At 34.6% G+C, this 20,708-nt stretch overlaps 1 protein-coding gene across 1 annotated transcript in view; it reads right to left on the minus strand.

The window, feature by feature from the left end:
* RNGTT (RNA guanylyltransferase and 5'-phosphatase) overlaps positions 1-20,708 on the minus strand; it is a 403,735-nt gene that overhangs the window by 361,048 nt on the left and 21,979 nt on the right. Inside the window, exons 5-8 of the mRNA XM_074187132.1 lie at positions 16,468-16,543; positions 12,648-12,888; positions 3,348-3,457; positions 2,012-2,113 (exon numbers count right to left, since the gene is read on the minus strand). Coding sequence (XP_074043233.1) covers positions 2,012-2,113; positions 3,348-3,457; positions 12,648-12,888; positions 16,468-16,543 — 529 coding nt within the window. The remainder of the gene's footprint in view (positions 1-2,011; positions 2,114-3,347; positions 3,458-12,647; positions 12,889-16,467; positions 16,544-20,708) is intronic.

Raw genomic sequence — 20,708 nt, forward strand, 5'->3', positions numbered from 1 at the left:
GATAGATTTAAATAAAATGTCTTCCCATTCTATTTTTCCATACCTACCATTTAAAGCCACCACAAAATTAACTGAACTATATGACATAATAAGTGATGTGTTTATTCACACCTACTAAAACATTCAAAATATTTTAAAGAAATAAAATAGCAACAAAATAAGGAATCAAACGGCAACAATTGGCATGATAATTTAAAATGAGCACTGAAGGAAATAAAAAATATACCCCCCACATTTTAAAAAGTAACTTTTTTCTTATTTGAAGTAAGAAAAATTATGCAATACCTAAAAATGAAAATCGTCTCATCCTCTAAGAGAATAATTCTATATCATAAAGAAAAATTGTCTAAAAAATTAATAACATAGAAAAACACAAAATGAGTAAATAGTTAAAGAACCATTAAGTTCCCCTGAAACCAATCTTTAGCAGTAAGGATAAAATAACCATCTTCGTAACTATACGAGCAGAAACAATTTTGCAAATGATTACAAATATAGTATGCAAATATAAAATGGAAGGAAAAAAAGACTACCAATCAAAAAAGGTGATTACTTTTTTTTTAAATTAAGGCAATGGGATTAAGACTTGTCCAAGGTCACACAGCTGGGCAATTATTAAATGTCTAAGGTCAAATTTGAACTCAGGTCCTCTTGTCTCCAGGGCTGGTGCTCTATCCACTGTGCCACAAACTGCCCCCAAGGTGATTACTTCTTAATAATAAAACTGACAACACATGACTTAACCTTTAATCATACTCAATAATTATCAATTAAAATTAAATTAACCTTAACACCTCACACCTCTCAGAATGGCCAATATGACCAGAAAGGACAATGATCAATGTTAGAAGGGATGTGGGAAATCTGGGACACTAATACATTGTTGATGGAGCTATGAATTCATCCAATCTTTCTGGAGAGAAATTTGGAATTATGCCCAAAGGGCAACAAAAATATGCATACCCTTTGATCCAGCAATACCACTAACTGGGTCTATAACCTGAAGAGATCATGAAAAAGGGTAAAAACATCACTGGTACAAAAATATTCATAGCAACCCTGTTTGCGGTGGTAAAGAATTGGAAATCAAGTAAATGTCTTTCAATTGGGAAATGGCTTAACAAACTGTGGTACATGTATGTCATGGAACACTATTGTTCTATTAGAAACCAAGAGGGATGGGAATTCAGGGAAGCCTGGAAGGATTTGCAGAAACTGATGCAGAGCAAGATGAGCAGAACCAGAAAACATCGTACACCCTAACAGCAACATAGGGGTAATGATCAACCTTAATGAACTTGCTCATTCCATCAGTGCAACAATCCAGGACAATGGGGCTATCTGCAATGGAGAATACCATCTGTATCCACAGAAAGAAATGTGGAGTTTAAACAAAGACCAAGGATTATTACCTTTAACTTAGGGAAAAAAACACTGATATCTTATTATTTAATCTTGCTATCTTATACTTTATTTTTCTTCCTTAAGGATATGATTTCTCTCTCATCACATACAATTTGGATCAATGTATACCATGGAAACAATGTAAAGACTGGCAAATTTGCCTTCTGTTGGGGGAGGGAAGCAAGACTGGGGGGAAAATTGTAAAACTCAAAAATAAAAAAAAACACATAATTAAAAAAATTTTTTAAATTAAGTTAACCTTAACATGAAATCATTTACATTGAAAAATTGTTTAAAATTAAACAAAAAAGACTTCAACACATAAAATGAGCAGAGAGTACAGGAAATTTACAAAATAAACATAAGATGTAGGATTATATCAAACTGGTGAATATTAGAAACAAAAAAATTTGAAGGAATGATTGCATAATGCCAGAATAAATCATCTTAACAGAAATTGAATATTTTTAAGAGACCTGAAACATGTTTCTGGTATATAAAGGTAGAAATTCACACTGGAAGGGTGCAAACTTTCCCTAACAATAATGTAATTTTCTCTGAGCATTAGGGTGATTTGTGTAAAAATTACTGTACAAGTCAAACTTACCGAGTACCATCTGCTTTCCAGCTTACTTTATACGGATTCTGCTCTAGCAATTTAATATTTTGCTTGTCCATGGAAACAGGCTGTGCTCCAGGGAATCCAGACCTAAAAGAAAAAAAAAACTACTTTAGGGAAGGTATCTGGACAATCTTTTTTTTATTTTATTTTTTGCAAGGCAAATGGGGTTAAGTGGCTTGCCCAAGGCCACACAGCTAGGTAATTATTAAGTGTCTGAGACCGGATTTGAACCCAGGTACTCCTGACTCCAAGGCTGGTGCTTTATCCACTACGCTACCTAGCCACCCCAACAATGAATTTCTTAAACCAACCTTTCATGTGTCCCTTTCTTCTCAATGTATTAACTTTGTCAAGAGGTAATAAATTACAAATAATCAAGAGTACTAAACTGGTATTACCAAAACCAAAGTAGCAATTATAAACAACTAATATTTGAAGACTAAATATTAAAATAGGTTGTCTTAGAAAACATTCAAATCCTGGCTTACATTATAAATAATAATGTATTTTACTCCAGATCCCATATGTTTATATCACATATGGCCAATTTGGCAAAATCAACAGTTTTTTTTTAAAAGTCTCTATTCAAAAGATGTACAGAAGTAATGAAATAGAAGTATTGAAAGTCAAGATAAAGGTATACTAGGGAAGACTGTATATGGTAGGAATATAATACTATTTCTTGCTCTGTCATTTTCATCTTTTGGTAATAATTATTTCTAGTTAATCTATTTGATTTCTACAAAGCAATAAAAGTTCTTAAGATAAACTCAGGAACCATAATACTTAAGTTTTAACAAAAAAGCAAATCTATTCACCAATATTAATTACTACTATAATTATCTGTCACTGACAGTAATGATATACAGAAATAGATCCCGGATTCTCTTTTACTAGGGTAATTTTAAAGGTGAAGCAGATGAGACACACGTGAAGATAACTATCCCAAGTTTCGACTATATAGATGGATGTATGTTTATTAATATTCTTCTCCCCATGTAAGAAATTGACAAATCTGGTTCTTCCAATTGTTCAAAACAGTAGAGTTGTAACAGGAAATAAAGTATTAGACACTAACTTCAATATTAATTTCTTTGATTTTTTGCCCTCTGGATGATGAAGTTTTCCTTCAATTGTCAGTTCATATTCATTTTTGCCTAAAAGGCAAAACAGTATCTAAGCGGCATTCTCATTGAACTTCTTTTTTTTAAGTGCTCAAAATAAAAGTGCAAACATCAATTATGAAAAAATTATCCCAAAAGCTTCCACTACTAAGTGTTGCAAAAGTAGGAGGGGAAAAATATTTTAAAATATCCATTACCCTTCCCAGCCACAGAAATGATGACACTTTTGCTGTATCTCTCCTAATTTTGGTTGAGTTGTTACTTGGGTTACACCTTTAACTGTCACACCTTCCAAGAAAATGGCGCCCTTTAAACAAAAGAGGGAAAAAAATAGGATTAAAATTTACGCCACAGATTCATAAGACAATAAAAGACTGACAGGCAATTTTGGCCACTTTCCTAAATTTGATATGGACTGTTCTATTCTTTTCTTTAGAATACTTCCATATCCTTTAACTCTTACATGTGAAGTGTAAAGAATATATGTATTATTATATTTGTTTTGTGTTTTTCATAAATACAGCTAGGTCCTCCTCAGTGCAAGGAATAAATCCTTTTTAAATGATGAATTTTATCTGAACTTGTACTACTCAAGTTATGATTACATAAAATATTGTGACTGGTTTCAGTACAATTAAAATAAATAGTTTGAATTCAAATAACAAAATCTGAATTCAAACAATGTGATCGCTTCTGAGGATCTCATTGGCCCTAATCAAGACCTGGCTATATTCAAAATACTCCTGGAACACTGCTATACATATCTGATATGATACAAATACTAATGTTCTTTGAATCTAGATACTGAAAGAAAAGTCCATGTTTATGCTGCAGTTAAATTACAGTAATCTATAGGCAAGCTGACATTAGTTAAATATATTATATATAATTTATATATTTCTATATACATACATAAAAATAATATATGAAACAAAACTAGTTTTAAATGTAATCAGGGAAATAAAAACAAGTTCATAAGAGCAATAATTTGCTCTTTGCAATGTTGACCTCCTTAACAATGCTTTGGCAAATTAATACATTGGGAATATAATCATAAATACTATCTATATGCTGCCCCATCAAATGTTGACAGAAGTCCTCTCTGTATGTTTAGGTTATCACTTCTTAATTATCAATCATTTTTTATACAAACTAGACCTCTCAACTCTTATGCCTAAAATAAGTATACTTTACAGAGTTCATGACAGAAAAATCAAGGGAGTTATCACAGCAAAAAGAAAAAGCTCTGTCCTTTATAACTTTATCTGATTAGTCAGAGATATTAATGTTAAAGAGCAGTTTATCAGATATAGATTAAAAAGGCATAGCTATAGCTAGCACACAAAAACACACAAAAAAAACTAACACTCTAGTGTGTATGTGTTGTGTGTGTCTCTGTCTCTGTCTGTCTGTCTCTCTCTCTCTTAATCAGGGGTAATTTGGTAACTTAATCTGGGGTAACTATGCCTGAAAGGCTACAGTTAGATCTAAAAATCTCGCCCTAGGAGAAATTCTCCAAATTCTTTCTATCCAGTAAAGGTAACATTTCTAATTAGCTTTAGGGATTCCAGGGCCAGGGACAAAGGTCATAGAGTCCTCCTAATGTGGTGAGTAAAGGATGTTTTATCAATTTAAGTATTAACAAACTAAGATCTCTTGAAGTAGCTAGGTGGGGCAGTGGATAGAGAGCACCAGCCCAGGAGTCAGGAGGACCTGAGTTCAAATCTGACCTGCTACACTTAATAATTACCTAGCTGGGTGACCTTGGGCAAGTAACTTAAATCCACTGCCTTGCAAAAAAAAACTAAGAAAAAAAGAAAGATCTCGTTTAGACAGTCACAAAAATAACCATACTCGTTGATTGATTCAATAATGTCAGCAATGAAATTAAACCTTAATGGTCTAATTATGAAGGAAAAAAAATTTGTTCAAATATATATACCTGAACAAGTTTTATTTATAAGTTTAAGGAACCAAAAACAATCTAAATGCCCAACAGCAAATGAATAGCTGAATAAACTACTCTGAATCAACCCAATAAAATTATACTATAAAAATTATAAAAAAAATAAAGAATGTGCAAGTCAACAAAACAATGCAAGTAAACAAAGCAGTACCCAGAAGAAATATATACAAATGACTTCAATAAAAGGGCATAAAAGAATAAATTAACTAGATTTTATAGCTATATTTTACATCAAAAGTCATTTTAAGCAAAAATAGTTACAAATATATCTTGTTCTGTTTTTTTAATGTTAAGAACATAATAAAGAGCATGATAAACCACTTTCATAAATAAAGCCTCTCTTGGTGGCAGTTAGGTGGTGTAACGGATATAGCACTGGCCCTGGAGTCAAGAGGACCTGAGTTCAAATCCAGCCTCAGACACTTAATACTTTCTTAGCTATGTGATCTTGGGTAAGTCACTTAACCCCATTGCCTTCCAAAAACCTAAATAAATAGATCAAGTTTCTCTTTAAAAGTTCTATTGGGGGGGGGGAGGGGCAACACCAAGATGGCGACAATAAAGGATCCAGTCTTAGGCGCTCTCTGATAAAACTCATAAGCTAAGGAATCCAACTAAACTTTGGAGAGACAGAACCCACAAAGGGACCCAGTGAGGCAGTTCCCCTACTCAAGGTAACCTGGAAAAGAATAGAAAGGCTCTGCTCCCCAGGGTCGAAGGGGTGGCCCACCAGAGGGGAGGCCTGCCAGAGTGAAAGAACTTCAGCCTCCTGGAGGCAGCCCCAGGGCGCTGGGAAGTCTCCTGAGCTGCACCCCGGGGAGCACCTGGCACAAAGTGGGGAAACAATGGGGGGGGGGACCTCTGCCAGAGCAAGCACATGGAACCCAGCCCTCAGGGCACACAGCCAGCAGCTTAGTCTTTTGGCAGCCCAGATCCGGAAACAGAAGCAGGTGGAGCCCATAAGCAGGAGCCCCCAGGACATGAGCCCATTGAGCTGAGGGGGGGAGTGAAGAGAGAGAGAGACTGCAGAGCTCTGTCTTCTGCCTCTGGAACAGGACTCTGGGGCTCTGACCACATTCAGATCCTGATCGAAGTCTAGGCCCCCCCACAGAACAGCAGGGCTCCCCCACCTCAGCCCCTTGGCAGAGGGAGGTGCTTATGGTCATTCACAGACCAGGAGGGAGGACAGAGCCTCACAAACTGAGACCCTTGTGGGAGTGGCCCAAAAGCTTAGGAAGCACCCCAAAACCAGGCCCAGGCTGGGAAAATGGGCAAGCAGAGAAACAAAAGGAAGACTATTGAAAAATATTTTACAAATGAGCCCATGAAGGATCAAAATACTCAGTCTGAAGATGAGGAAGCACAAGCTCCTACATCTAAAGACTCCAAGAAAAACAGAAATTGGGCTCAGGCTATGACAGAGCTCAAAAAAGACTCTGAAAATCAAATGAGGGAGTTGGAAGAAAAACTGGGAACAGAAAGGAGAGAGATGCAGGAAAAACATGAAAATGAAGTCAGCAGCTTAGTCAAGGAAATCCAAAAAAATACTGAAGAAAATAGCATGCTAAAAAACAGCCTAGGTCAAATGGATAAAACAGTTCAAAAAGTTATGGAGGAGAAGAATGCTTTAAAAAACAAAATTGGCCAGATGGAAAAAGAGATAAGAAAACTCTCTGAGGAGAACAAATCCTTCAGACAAAGAGTAGACCTCAGGGAGATTGATGAATTTATGAGAAACCAGGACTCAATACTTCAAAACCAAAAACATGAAAAATTAGAAGAAAATGTGAAATATCTCATTGAAAAAACAACTGATATGGAAAACAGACTTAGGAAAGATAATTTGAAAATTATCGGAACACCTGAAAGTCATGATCAGGAAAAGAGCCTTGACATCATTTTCAAGGAATTACTACAGGAAAATTGCCCTGATATTCTAGAAGCAGAGGGCAAAATAGAAATGGAGAAAATCCACCGATCCCCCCCCCCCGAGAAAGAGATCCCCCAAAACCAACCCCTAGGAATATTATAGCCAAGTTCCAGAACTCCCAAGTCAAAGAGAAAATATTACAAGCAGCCAGAAGGACACAGTTCAAATATCGTGGAGCTGCAGTCAGGATCACACAGGACTTAGCAGCAACTACATTGGAAGCTCGTAGGGCTTGGAATATAATATACCAGAAGGCAAAAGAGCTTAGAATGCAACCAAGAATCAACTACCCAGCAAAACTGAATGTCCTCTTCCAGGGACAAAGATGGACTTTCAATGAACCAGGGGAATTTCAAATGTTATAATACTCATATAAACCATCTCAGTTAATAGAGCAGGTAGAGGGAGCTTTTATAGTTGAAGCACAGGAGAAAGCTGAATTTGAAGATAAAATATGGTGTAAAAATGGAGTCAATAAGAAAAAAAGGGAAATGGAATGGGAGAAAGAAAAAGGAGAGGGGGAATAGTCCAAGATATTTCACATAATAAGATTTTTTTTATTACAATGAGCTATTGCAATGATATGAAAGGCGGGAGGCAAGGGGGAATGAGGGAACCTTTGCTCTCATCAGAGATGGCTAGGAGAGGAAACAGCAAATATACTCAATGGGGTATAGACATCTGGAGTAAGAAGGAGGGGGGAGCAGGGGGAAGGGGTGGGATGTGAATGATGGAGGAGGGGATGGACCATGGGGGGAGAGTGGTCAGATATAACACATTTTCTTTTTTACTTCTTGCAAGGGGCTGGGATTGGAAGGCCTGTCCAGGATCATAGGGCCAGGTGGAAGCTGCGGGCCTAAGGGGTGGTATGGGGGCTCAGGGCTTCTTGGCTTCAGAACCAGGGATCTGTCTGCTGCGCCACTCAGCGACCCTACACCAGAGTCAGAGTGAAAAGAGAGAGAAAATATAGTACGTGGTAGTGAAGAAAAACGAAAGGAGGGAGTTGCGATCAGCAATGGCAAAGTTGGAAAAATATGGGAAGTAACTTTTGTGATGGGCTTATCATAAAGAATGTGATCCACCTGTGACAGAGTTGTTGGTGTTGGAACAAAGACTCAAGCACATTTTTTGTTATTATTATTTGGGGGAGGGTGCAGGGCAAGTGGGGCTAGGTGGCCTTCCTGGGGCCACATAGCAGGGTGATCTTTGGGTGTCTGGGGCCGGATTTGGACCCAGATGCTCCTGGCTCAAGGGCCAATGATCTGTCTGCCACCCAGCCACCCCTACTATTATTACTATTTTATTTTATTTGGGGTCTTTTTTTTCTTTCTTTTTGGTTTTTGCAGGGCAGTGGGGATTGGGTGGTTTGCATGTCACACGGCTGGGTGATTGTTGGGTCTACAGGGCTTGATGTGGGCTCGGGTGCTCATGGCTCCAGGGCTGGTGCTTCGTCCATTGCGCCACCTGGCCATACCTACAATTATTACTATTATTTTTTTAATTTTAATTTTTTTCTCTCCCCTTTACTTTTTTCGCCCAAGCAAGTCTATCTATATTCATGGGGGGGAGGGGTATTTTGTTTACTTGTAAACAAAAATATTTTATTAATGTAAAAAAAATTGTACAAAATGAGAATAAAAATAAATTTAAAATAAAAAATAAAAAAAAGCTCCATCACCAAGGTTCCAATGTTGTTTTCTTTTCCCATGTTTCTCAATGCCTTTCATCTTTTTTATAAAAGTGTCAACCTATGCTTGGTCCAGAGCAATTCAGCTTCAAGAAATCCAAATTCATGTTTATATTACTGGTTCCCTCCAAATGCAAAACTTAACCTTGGATAAATTATCCATCTGAAAATGAAATATCTCATTTTTTAAAAGAGACACAATATTTTTGTATCTATCCTAAATATCACTAAAATAAATGTAGGACCCAAATTATAATAGAACTTTATGTTATCTTGAGGGGGAAAAGTGTGGCACAGTAGAAGAATTAGATCTTGTAATCAGGAGTCCAGAGTTCAAATTCTACCTCAAACAGTCTGGAAGAAACCTCGGGTTACTGGAACTCACAAAGCCCCAATTTCCTTATTTTAAGATCAACACAACCATGGATTTAGACTTTAAAAGTCATCCCTTCCAATCTCTTCATTTTATGAGTGAGTCCTAAAGAAGTTAAACAAATAGCTTAAGGTCATATTGACAGGAAGTAGCAAAGTCAGAATCTGAAACCAGGTCTTTTAACTCCAAATTTGCAAAATAGTGGATAATATCTAGTCAGAGAAACAGATCACATGGACAAAGACCCTACAACTATTTAACATAATTTCCTAAGTTAAAAAAATCCAAATCTGCAAGAATTACAAAGAAAATTTCACATTATTTTGCAGAATTTAGGCTTGCACCAACATTTTACACTAAGTACAAGTTTTAAATAGAAACATGACCCAAAATTAAATTTTTAAATTATGGAATAAGAGTAGAAGAAAAACAACAACTAAGGAAAAAATTCTTAAGCAAGCATAAAGAAAAGTTAGGATAAAATGCTTTTATTACATATAATGGAAAAAGTCGTGTAGACAACAAAATCGTTTCAAGTACATAATATTTAAATTGTTGAGAAAAAGTGGGGGAAGACCTTTATATCAAATCTCTGATTTTCAAGATATATAAACATAAAAATACTGTATATTAACAAAATCTAACCAAACTACCCTTAATAAAAGAAAAGCAAACTCACCCCAGAGACAGAGCCATTGAAATCTGAACACAGACTGAAGTACATTCTCTCTCTCTCTCTCTCTCTCTCTCTCTCTCTCTCTCTCTCTCTCCTTGAGTTTTCTCATCGGGGGGGGCTATGTTTACTCTTAAACATATTTAATTTATTTCAATGTATAGCATGGAAACAATGTAGAGACTATCAGTTAGCCTTCTGTGGTGGCAGGAAGGGGGGGCAGAAATTGTAAAATTCACAACCTTACAAAAAATGATAGGTACATATTACTATTGTATATAACTAGAAAACAAATAAAATGTTACTATCCCCCCCAAAAAATAAAATTTAAAATTTAAAAAATTTAAAATTAAAAAAAAAGCAAATTTTTAAAACCCAGCTATTTCATTTCAAATATAGGAAGTTGGCAATGTCAGCTCACAACAGAAAAGTCACTAAGCTACTTATTTCCTCTGAACTATTGAGAAGATCAAAGGGGTTGAAGGTCAAAGACAAAGTAAAGCCCCAAAAAGGCAAAAAGCACTTTTTTGTGGAAGCAAAAAACTCAAAGCACGAAAAGTACTCATCTATCAACTGGGATAAGTTAACAAATTCTGGTATATTTGTATAATGGATATTTTTTCACTGAGAGAATGAATAAAACGAACTAGGAGAATTTAGACTTGTTTGAGAAAGGCAAGATCGAGAACAGAATCCTTTACAACATAAAAATGAGCAAATAGTGTCATAATTTATGAACAAGAGCATGATGATAAGACTAATTACTGTCTTCTAATTATAAGCCCAAACATTTTCAAAATGATGCCTATTCCTCATTTTCAACAAAGAAAACAAAAACGTAACCACTGCTCTAAATGATGAAAGATTCCTTTCAAGACATTAGTGAAAGATAACAATATTTTTCTTAGGTAATATCCCCATCATGTGGACTTATAGGATATTGCAACAAGAGATCATTTTTTTAAAAAAAAGCATAAATAAATTTAGAGTCATAGAATTTTAGACTTTAATAGACATATTAAAGGCACTCTGGTTGGGAGAGGATTTAAAAATTCCTTTTCAAAAGCTAAAATAGTAAAGTCATTTATTCCAACAGAAAAGAGAAATCATTTTTTAAACAATTTTCATTGCTAAAATTATTATGTTTATCACACTAGAACCTTTTATAATATTGCTATCAAGACATGGATAATGTGAAACATAGACTACCCATTTTATCATGCTTTAATGACCCATATCTGTAGTTTCTGTTTTAGGGAAAGTATAACTACTTGGTCAATCATGTAATTCCAAGGAAAGATAACCATTTTAAAATGGAATTCCTCTAATAACAAAATAAATAAACAAATAAATGCCATTTAAAATTCTCAGTAGGCTGGCTTTCAATTATAACTACATCTAAAAATGTTCTTAAAATAGTAATTCTAAAGAGATAACAGTTAAGAATCAAAAAAACATACTTGGTACAGATATAAAAACCATTCTTATATTACTAAGCCAAGTTATTGCTAACTGATCACCCACTTTTATCATCCCCACTAATTTTCATTATTTTAATATTTCCAAAAATCTATCCTGATCATATAAATATAAAAATACATAGATTTATACGTAAATAATTTAATCAGCAATTTTCCCCTTTCAATAGCATTGAAATGTGGCACTTCTTACTTTTTGTTTCCTGTTTTTTCAATAGGAAGTTAATAAATGAACAACCATAACAGTAATAACACCTACTAATTAAAACAATTTTTTAAATTATATAGATAAGCAGGGGAATTAAGGGACAGAAAATACAGAAATTAAGAGGGGAAAATCTAAAGGAGCATATGTAAAAATATTTTTCTGATATAGATGACCTAATTCTATTTTTTTGTTGTTGTTCAGTTGTTTCAATCATGTCTGACTCTGTGATCCCATTTAATTTTTTCAGCTTATTTTACAGATGAGAAAACTGAGGAAAATAAGGCTAAATTACTTTCCCATGGTCACGTGACTGTCATGCTCAAATCTTCATGACCCCTTAAATCAAGCCTAGCACTCTAATCACTGAGCCATACAGCTTCCTTCAGTCTTAATACTTTCTTCTTAATGTGATTCTATTTAGATGGTAGTTGCTGCTAATGTTGAAGGCTTATAGATTATGAAGAAATTACAAGAGAGAGTAGTGAAACACCATCCACAGAAAATGAGAAAATATAGAAATCACTGTTCACTAACACCATGAATGAAGTGTTGTCATCTTAGAACTCAAAAGTTTTACTGAGTTAATGAAAATCAGAAAGAAGTAACAGATTAGAGAGTTCATCTTAGTGTCAAGACTCAGCAGTCCAGAAAACCCTCTAAGACTTTAAAATGTACAAGTAGAGGGGATACTTTCTTCATTGTGAGTTCTTCATATTGAGAAAAATCACAAGTCCAATACAAAAAAATTTAACTATGTCTGTGTAAAACAGTATTAAGGAAATTATCCTACATCATTTTACCCCAAATATCATAGAATTTTTTTTAATCAAAGAACTGAAATCAAAATGAATTATCAGGACCAAAATTTACTCCCATTATAAAAGATTTCTGAATAAGGTTAAGAGTTGAACTGGATGATTTCTGAAGTCTCTTTCAAAACTATCTAGTTCTTAGTAGAGGCAGCTTTTAATCATGAAACATTTATCTAGCAATACTCTCTGAAATTCTATGAGGTGGAAAGAACAAAGACTAGGCAAGTGAAATTACAGCCTTACCTAACAAGTCTCTAAGAATTTACCTTCATTTCAAAGAAATCTATCAATTTACCATTTTCTCAACTGCAAAGAAATTTGTAGGGAATAAAAAGGAAAAAGGAACCAAATTATTTCTGGAAAACATTACCAGTTTTAAACGTTCTTTTCTCCTTTTGACAAAGGAAGCACTTGATCCAGGTTCTGATTCTTTTTTTCCATCCTCTTCCTCATCTTCCTCTTCTTCTTCCTCAAAACACCACTCTGGCAATAAAGGTGGGGGAGGTGCTTCTTCTACATCCCCATAACGTCGAAAAAGTTCTTTCAAATAATCACCCTTATAGATTCCTGGTGGTCTGGCCTGAGCAAAGGTAGCAACTGCTGCTTCAATACTAAAGAAAAATACGAAGCCAAATTATTTCTGGGAAATGATTCCCTAAAATTTCTAATATAGTAACTTAGCAACTACAGGGGGAAAAGAACGACTAATTATTTCTTCAAAATAACCCTTTATTGAATTACAGATTGTTTCTCTCTAGCAACAACAATGTAGCAAATCAACAATATACTATTTCAAGTACCTAAATGCAAGGCATTTTTCTGAATTCTGAGTATACAAAGATATGACACAGGGCACTACTCTAACGAGGAAGAAGAATGTATGCAAACAATACTAACTTCAACAAGGGTAAGATAAAAGTGACAAAGAAAGATCCTGGAAAAGTGCCATAATAAAGTTAAACAGATAGAGAACATTTTAACCCAATGAGTAAGGCAAATTTTTTAAATAATGCTTGAAAGAATGGCAATATACTTACTCCTCTTACTTCTTACAGCAGGTACTGATGCAGAGTTGTTACACCCTTACCGCAATAGCTTCTGGGAATAGAACTTTAGTAATCCTGTCCAGCATAAGTCTGAAACTAATTAAACTAAATGATATCAACTCAACTACTGATTTGTAGAAAGGGAAAAGAATCACTTACTTGAGTAGAGTACAGTGAAGTGGATGGAGCAAAGTATCTTAAATGGTATATTTACATCAAAACACATTCCACAGTGGTTTGCACTGTGCCCTTACTCCTTGAGTTTATTTAAGTCTTTTCAGAAAGCAAATGCTAAGGATTGGAAATTTTTTCTACATTTCTCAAAAGTTGACAGGGACCATAAAAAGATTTCTCTTTCTATGACTAAGCTTATCTAGAGCATGAAGCACTCCAATGAATGCTAACATATTAAAGGCTTTCCATCAACTTGATAGTTCTGAAAACAACTTGGAATCAGAAGACCTAGATTCAGGTCCCAGTTACTAGCTATATGACCCTGAGGAAGTCTCCTGAGAATCTTCTTCCTAATCAATAAATGAATAAAACTTAACATAGCCTATTTCACAGGACTGCTATGAAAAATATCATTCCATAAACTCTAAAACACAAGAAATGAGCTATTATCTATTTTTTTTAATTAAAAATATCCTGCTCACATTTGGAATGACGCCCAAAGGACAACAAAAATGTACATACCCTTTGATCCAGCAATACCACTACTGGGTCTATACCCTGAAGAGATGTTGAAAAAGGGTAAAAACATAATTTGTACAAAAATATTTATAGCAGCCCTGTTTGTGGTGCCAAAAAAAAATTGGAAATTAAGTGAATGTCCTTCAATTGGGGAATTGGCTTAACAAATTGTGGTATATATATATATATATATATATATATATATATATATATATATGTCATGGAACATTACTGTTCTATTAGAAACCAGGAGGGATGGGAATTCAGGGAAGCCTGGAAAGATTTGCATGAACTAATGCTGAGCGAGATGAGCAGAACCAGAAAAACACTGTACACCCTAACAGCAATATGGGGGTGATGACCAACTTTGATGGACTTGCTCATCTGTTCAGGGTAACAACCAGGGACAATTTGGGGCTATCTGCAATGGAGAATACCGTCTGTATCCAGAGAAAGAATATGGACTTTGAACAAAGACCAAAGATTACTACCATCAAATTAGGAAAAAATAAACCATTATTATGTAATTTTACTATCTCATACTTTATTTTTCTTCCTTAAGGATATGATTTCTCTGTCATCACATTCAACTGAGATCAATATATAACATGGAACCAATGCAAAGACTAACAGAATGCCTTCTGTGGGGGTAGGGAAGCAAGAATGGAGGAAAAATTGTAAAATTCTAAATGAATAAAATCTTTCTTAAAAAAAAAAAAAAAAACATCGGGGTGGCTAGGTGGCGTAGTGGATAAAGCACCGGCCTTGGAGTCAGGAGTACCTGGGTTCAAATCCGGTCTCAGACACTTAATAATTACCCAGCTGTGTGGCCTTGGGCAAGCCACTTAACCCCATTTGCCCTGCAAAAACCTAAAAAAACAAACAAAAAAAAAAACAAAGAAAACATCTATATATCTATATCTATCTATCTATCTATCTATCTATCTATCTATCTATCTATCTATATGTGTGTGTGTGTGTGTGTGTGTGTGTGTGTGTTTGTGTGTATTCAAAGTAAAGGGCAATATACAACTGCTACACTTAGATCTACAATGATTGCTAGCCATCCAGAAAAAAAGGGAGTATAACAGTTAAAGAAAATATATCTTGATATGTTTATTAATAAAATTATATCTTGATCTCTAAAGTAAAGGCCCCAAACTCTCACATTTTCCTTAATCCATTCAAAACCCATGTCCACTTATTATATACATTAAGTATTTATAAAGTTGAACTGTCAAATAGCAAAGGTTATCTGAACTGAAAAATTCATTTATGGAGTCACCAAATTTTCCAAAAATTACAATAATTTTGCCATGTCACAGTCTAACATGGTGCTTTATACATATACTCTATAAATTTTTATTAAATAACTCCTGCCCTAATTCTCCCCTCCATTATTTTTTTTTAGGTTTTTGCATGGCAAATGGGATTAAGTGGCTTGCCCAAGGCCACACAGCTGGGTAATTATTAAGTGTCTGAGACCGGATTTGAACCCAGGTACTCCTGACTCCAAGGCCGGTGCTTTATCCACTGCGCCACCTAGCTGCCCCTCCCCATTCTTTTTAAATGATTTCAACAGAGGCAACACGGTATTATGAAAAGATCACTGAGCCAGTTAGATGACCTGCATATAGTTCTATGACAGTGGCATGTTTTGAAATTCATTATCTTCTATAAAATGGGCATAATAATACTTGTAGTGCTTAACTTGTAGGCGAAACGCTTTATAAATCTAAAATACTATACAAATGTAAGCAATAATTATTATTCTTACACTAAATTAAGAACCATTAAGAAATGATTATAATCTTCCAAGATCAACTTAAAATTAAAAAATATACTAAAAGAATCTGCTTCCACTATTTTTATGAGAAGTTAAAAAAAGTTTAGTAATAAATCTCAAATGAAGTATTCTGATGCTTCAAAATACAGTAGCATAGATCTAAGGACTTCAAAGTTACCAAATTCAAGAGACTTCAAAGAGGAGTTCAAGTTCTGATCATTCCTATTAAATTTCATTTCAAATTACAGGCCTGGCAACAGAGTGTCTACACTCTATAGAAACGTTAAATTAAGTTCAAAGAGACTAATCATGAGAAGACTGACAACCAAGTAATTAATTTTTTTGGTCACAGCAATTCATAAAGATGATTCAAGTACAGACATGTTATCCTCTGCACTGCAAACAAATGAAATTGAAGACATTTTGAAGTAATTAAAACCAAGTGAAACACAATATTATATAAGAAATTTTAGCATTCAACTAAATTTTTAATTTATACACCACATAACATATTCAAAAAATTGTCATGGCTGAAACTAAAAAAGGTTGAATTCATTTTACCAAGAATTGAGGACACTGCCAAAATAAACATAAAAATGCATCATCAAAAATGTTTTATCTCCATTATCAAACATCTCTTTACCATTAAGAATGTGAAAAATTACCTCCAATCCATCTTCTCAACCAAGAAGGCACATATGAGAAAACCAGTCCTATTGAAACCATGAGTACAGTGAACACCTAGAAAATAAAAAATGTTCTGGTCTTAAAAAAAAAATAGCCAATCAAGTTAGACTCCAAATTTTTCATTTAAAAATCTCAGTCATTCCCCAGTTGACAAATGGTCAAAGGATATGCAAAGGCAATTTACAGATGAGACCAAAGCAATCCTTAGTCATGTAAAAAATTGCTCTAAATCGTTAATTATTAGAGAACTACAACTTATAGCTTCTCTAAGGTACCACCTCATACCTCTCAGACTGGCCAATATGACCAGAAAGGATAATGATCATTGTTGGAAGGGTTGTGGGAAATCTGGGACACTATTACACTGTTGGTGGAGCTGTGAACTCATCCAACAGTTTCTGGAGAGAAATTTGGAACTACACCCAAAGGGCAACAAAAATGTGCATACCCTTTGATCCAGCAATATCACTACTAGGTCTATACCCTGAAGAGATCATGAAAAAGGGTCAAAACATCACTTGTACAAAAATATGCATAGCAGCCCTGTTTGTGGTGGCAAAGAATTGGAAATCAAGTAAATGTCCTTCAACTGGAAATGGCTTAGCAAACTGTGGTATATGTATGTCATAGAACACTATTGTTCTATTAGAAACCAGGAGGGACAGGAATTCAGGTAAGCCTGGAGAGATTTGCATGAACTGATGCTGAGTGAGATGAGTAGAACCAGAAAAACACTATACACCCTAACAGCAACATGGGGGTGATGATCAACCTTGATGGACTCAATCCATCAGTGCAACAATCAGGGACAATTTGGGGCTGTCTGCAATGGAGAATACCATCTATATCTAGATGAAGAACCATGGAGTTTTAACGAAGTTCAAGGACTATTCCCTTTAATTTAGGGGAAAAAAAACTGATATATTATTGTCTGGTCTTGTTATCTCTTATACTTTGTGTTTCTTCCTTAAGGATATGATTTCTCTCTCATCACACTCAATTTGGATCAATGTACAACATGGAAACAAAGTAAAGACAAATTGCTTTCCATGGGGGGTTGAGGGGGTGGGGGCAGGGAAGTAAGATTGAGGGAAAAATTGTAAAACTCAAACAAAATCTTTAATAAAAAAAACTCACTCATAAAAAATGCAAGTTAAATGAACCGTTTTTTAAGGAAAAATAAAACATGCTAACTCATCCATTCTCATAACTATTAATGATTTATTATTTTTGAATATAATTTAAAATTAGTAAAAATTGCATTAGCAAATATAATTCAACTGAAGTATTTATTAAAAATATAAATGTACCTTTCAACTTTATATGGTTTAGGTTTTATGTCAGTTTATATGCTACTCTTTGGACATCAAATTAAAACCATTAATATTAATACCAATATCTCTAAGTACTGTGAATAAAGAAAAGTTGTCTGTAACAAGTGGACAAGTGGTCTATCCTTTAAGAAAGGGATTCAGTTCCTGGAGCACTGTCAGTGAAGAGATTTGACTACTTTGTCAGTAGAGGTCAAAGCATTCAAACTCTCCCACTCCTCCTAAAGACTAATAAGCACACTTTTATAGGACAGATATAAGTATATAATCTGGTTAGATTTTACCCTTGTTTCTTCTAAAAACAACTATTTTTTCTAAAAGTATAGTAGAGCAAAGCATTTCATGTAACTTTTGAGTTTTGTTTTGTTTCTAGTTAACTAATGCATTCTATAATTTTCACTATTGCATAAGTAAAGTGTTGATCTGCACTGGTAAAGGAAATTTTCTCACAGGGAATTCCCAATTTAAATTAAATCATAGATGGGGAGGAAAGAGGGAGGAAAGAGGGAGGCAAGGGAAGGTCTGTACTGTATCTTACATACCATATCTCACTACCTTTTAAGATAAGTCACTTAAGGAAGTCCCCTTTTACAGGTGAGGAAAGGAAGGCTCAGAAAAGTTAAGTGATTTATCCATTGTCATTCAGCTAGTAAGTAGCAGTACTGGGGGAATTAAGACCCCAGTAGTCTCTTAGTACTCCTATTAGAATGTTTTATTTCTCAATGGGTTTGAAAACTGCAATTACAAAAAGGCACAAGTAAATACTAAGGACAGTCAGATGGCTCAGTGGATAGAGTACTGGGCCTAGAGTTAGGAAGACTTTCTTAATTCAAATCTAGTCTTAGGCACTTACTGTGTAACTCTGGGCTAGTCACTTTACTCAATTTGACTCAATTTTCTCATCTGTAAAATAAGATGGAGAATGAAATAGCAAACTATCTGGGATCTTTGCCAAGAAAATACCCAATGGGATAATGAAGAGTCAAAAATGACTAACTGAAACACAACAGAAAACAACTAAATAGCAAACAGTAAGTGCACGTTATAAAAAAAAAAAAGGAGAGTAAAAAGAAAATGAAGGCAAATAAAATGAACAAAGAGGAGCAGATTATGGTAGATTTCAAAGAAGACAACATGGCCCTTGGACAGAACACAAGAATCCTGAAAGGCGAAGTTGAGGATGTTGTATATTCCATGGCAGTATAATAATCTGAGAGAAAAGACCTAGAGAGAACAATGCATGTGGTTAAACAAACAGTAGTCTGCTTGACTGAAAAAAGAATGAATGAATGAAGAGGAATAATATGAAAGTAGGCTGAAAGGCAGGCAGTACACAGAATGTGGAGAACATTAAATACAAGCTGAAGCATTTGTATTTAATGAGGGAGGCAATGGAAAAACAGTGAGAGTATTTGAGTTCTTTCATGGTCAAACCTGTATCTTAGGAAGACTACTTATGGCAATAAAGAGAGAAAATAAGAGTTGAAATAGGGAGACAAATAGGAGACTATTACAATTCTCTAGGCAAGAGGTCATGAGAGCTGGGCCATGATGTAGATTGTGTCAGTTGGAAAAAGAATAAAAAGAAAATGATGTTATGGAGTTAAAATTTATAAGGCTTGAAAAAAAAAATCTCAGTATGTAAGTTTGCTATCTCTTACACTTTATTTTTTTTTTCCTTAAGGATATGATTTATCTCTAGTCACATTCAACTAAGATCAATGTATGCTATGTAAACAATGTAAAAAACAGACTGCCTTCTGTGGGGGGGGGGGCCGTAAAATTTATAAGGCTTGGTATCCTACTGAAAATAGAAGATGGGAGGTGACAAAGATGATACTAAGGTTATAAATCTGAGTGATTAGGAGAATGATGGTGCCCTTCCGCTGAAATGGAGCAAGTTTAGTGGCTATATATTATTACAATTATTTCCATTTTCGAAGTGTTGAACTTGAGATACCAATGAAAATCCAAGATAAGACATCATAACAGGCTTCACATCACTAAGTGATCATCTCAGTATAGAAATTAGGGATAGAAAAATAGATTTGCAAGAATTAAGTCAAAAGAAGAAAAAGAATCAAAGAGAAGAGATAGCAACAGAGTTTAAAGCTATTATAGAGAAAGGTTCAAAAATGTGAGAAGTAAAAAGTCCATGAGATTTGGCAATTAAGAAATCATTGCTAAACTCAGAGAAAATAAATTTGGTTAAGTGCTAGGGTCATAAATCAAATTGGAAGGAATTAAGAAGTGAATGAGTGGTGATGATATGAAGTCAGCAAATGAAATCCAGCAAAAATCTGGAACTGAAAGGGAGTTTTTTCCCCCTAAATCACTAATAAGAGAAATGGAACATAAAGCAAAATTGATGATCTACCTGACACCAAATTAATAAAGATGACCCATAAAAAATGACATATATTGGAGGGGTTGCAGGAAAAAAAGATACAAGATAAGATCTTGAGGAGATGGCAGGGTTAAAAGAAAGATTTTTTTTTAAATGGATAGAATCAAATTACTTTCCACACAAAAGATAGTTTAATTCTTTCTAAATTTTCCTAAATTTAGAAATTCCTAAACCTAAATTTTCCCTTTAATCAAGAATAACCTCATCTAGAGATCAATAAATCACAAATCACTAGGATCACCATATTTTTGTAAATATTTCAAGAGCACTAGTTTAAATCCATTAAAATTTTGCCCTCATTTATAAGGATTGAATTGAATATTAAAAAACAACAATGATTCCAGGTTGCAAAAGCAGTTCCCTCAAACAGCTCAGCCAAACACATCACTGCCAATGGTAGTCATCACTAACTACAATATCATGGAACTGCTGCCTCTCCCTTAATATTTGAGAAAGGTAGCATATAATCTGCTTTTACCAC

The sequence above is a fragment of the Macrotis lagotis genome, chromosome 5, assembly GCF_037893015.1.
Source record: "Macrotis lagotis isolate mMagLag1 chromosome 5, bilby.v1.9.chrom.fasta, whole genome shotgun sequence".
NCBI classification, from domain to species: Eukaryota; Metazoa; Chordata; class Mammalia; order Peramelemorphia; family Peramelidae; genus Macrotis; species Macrotis lagotis.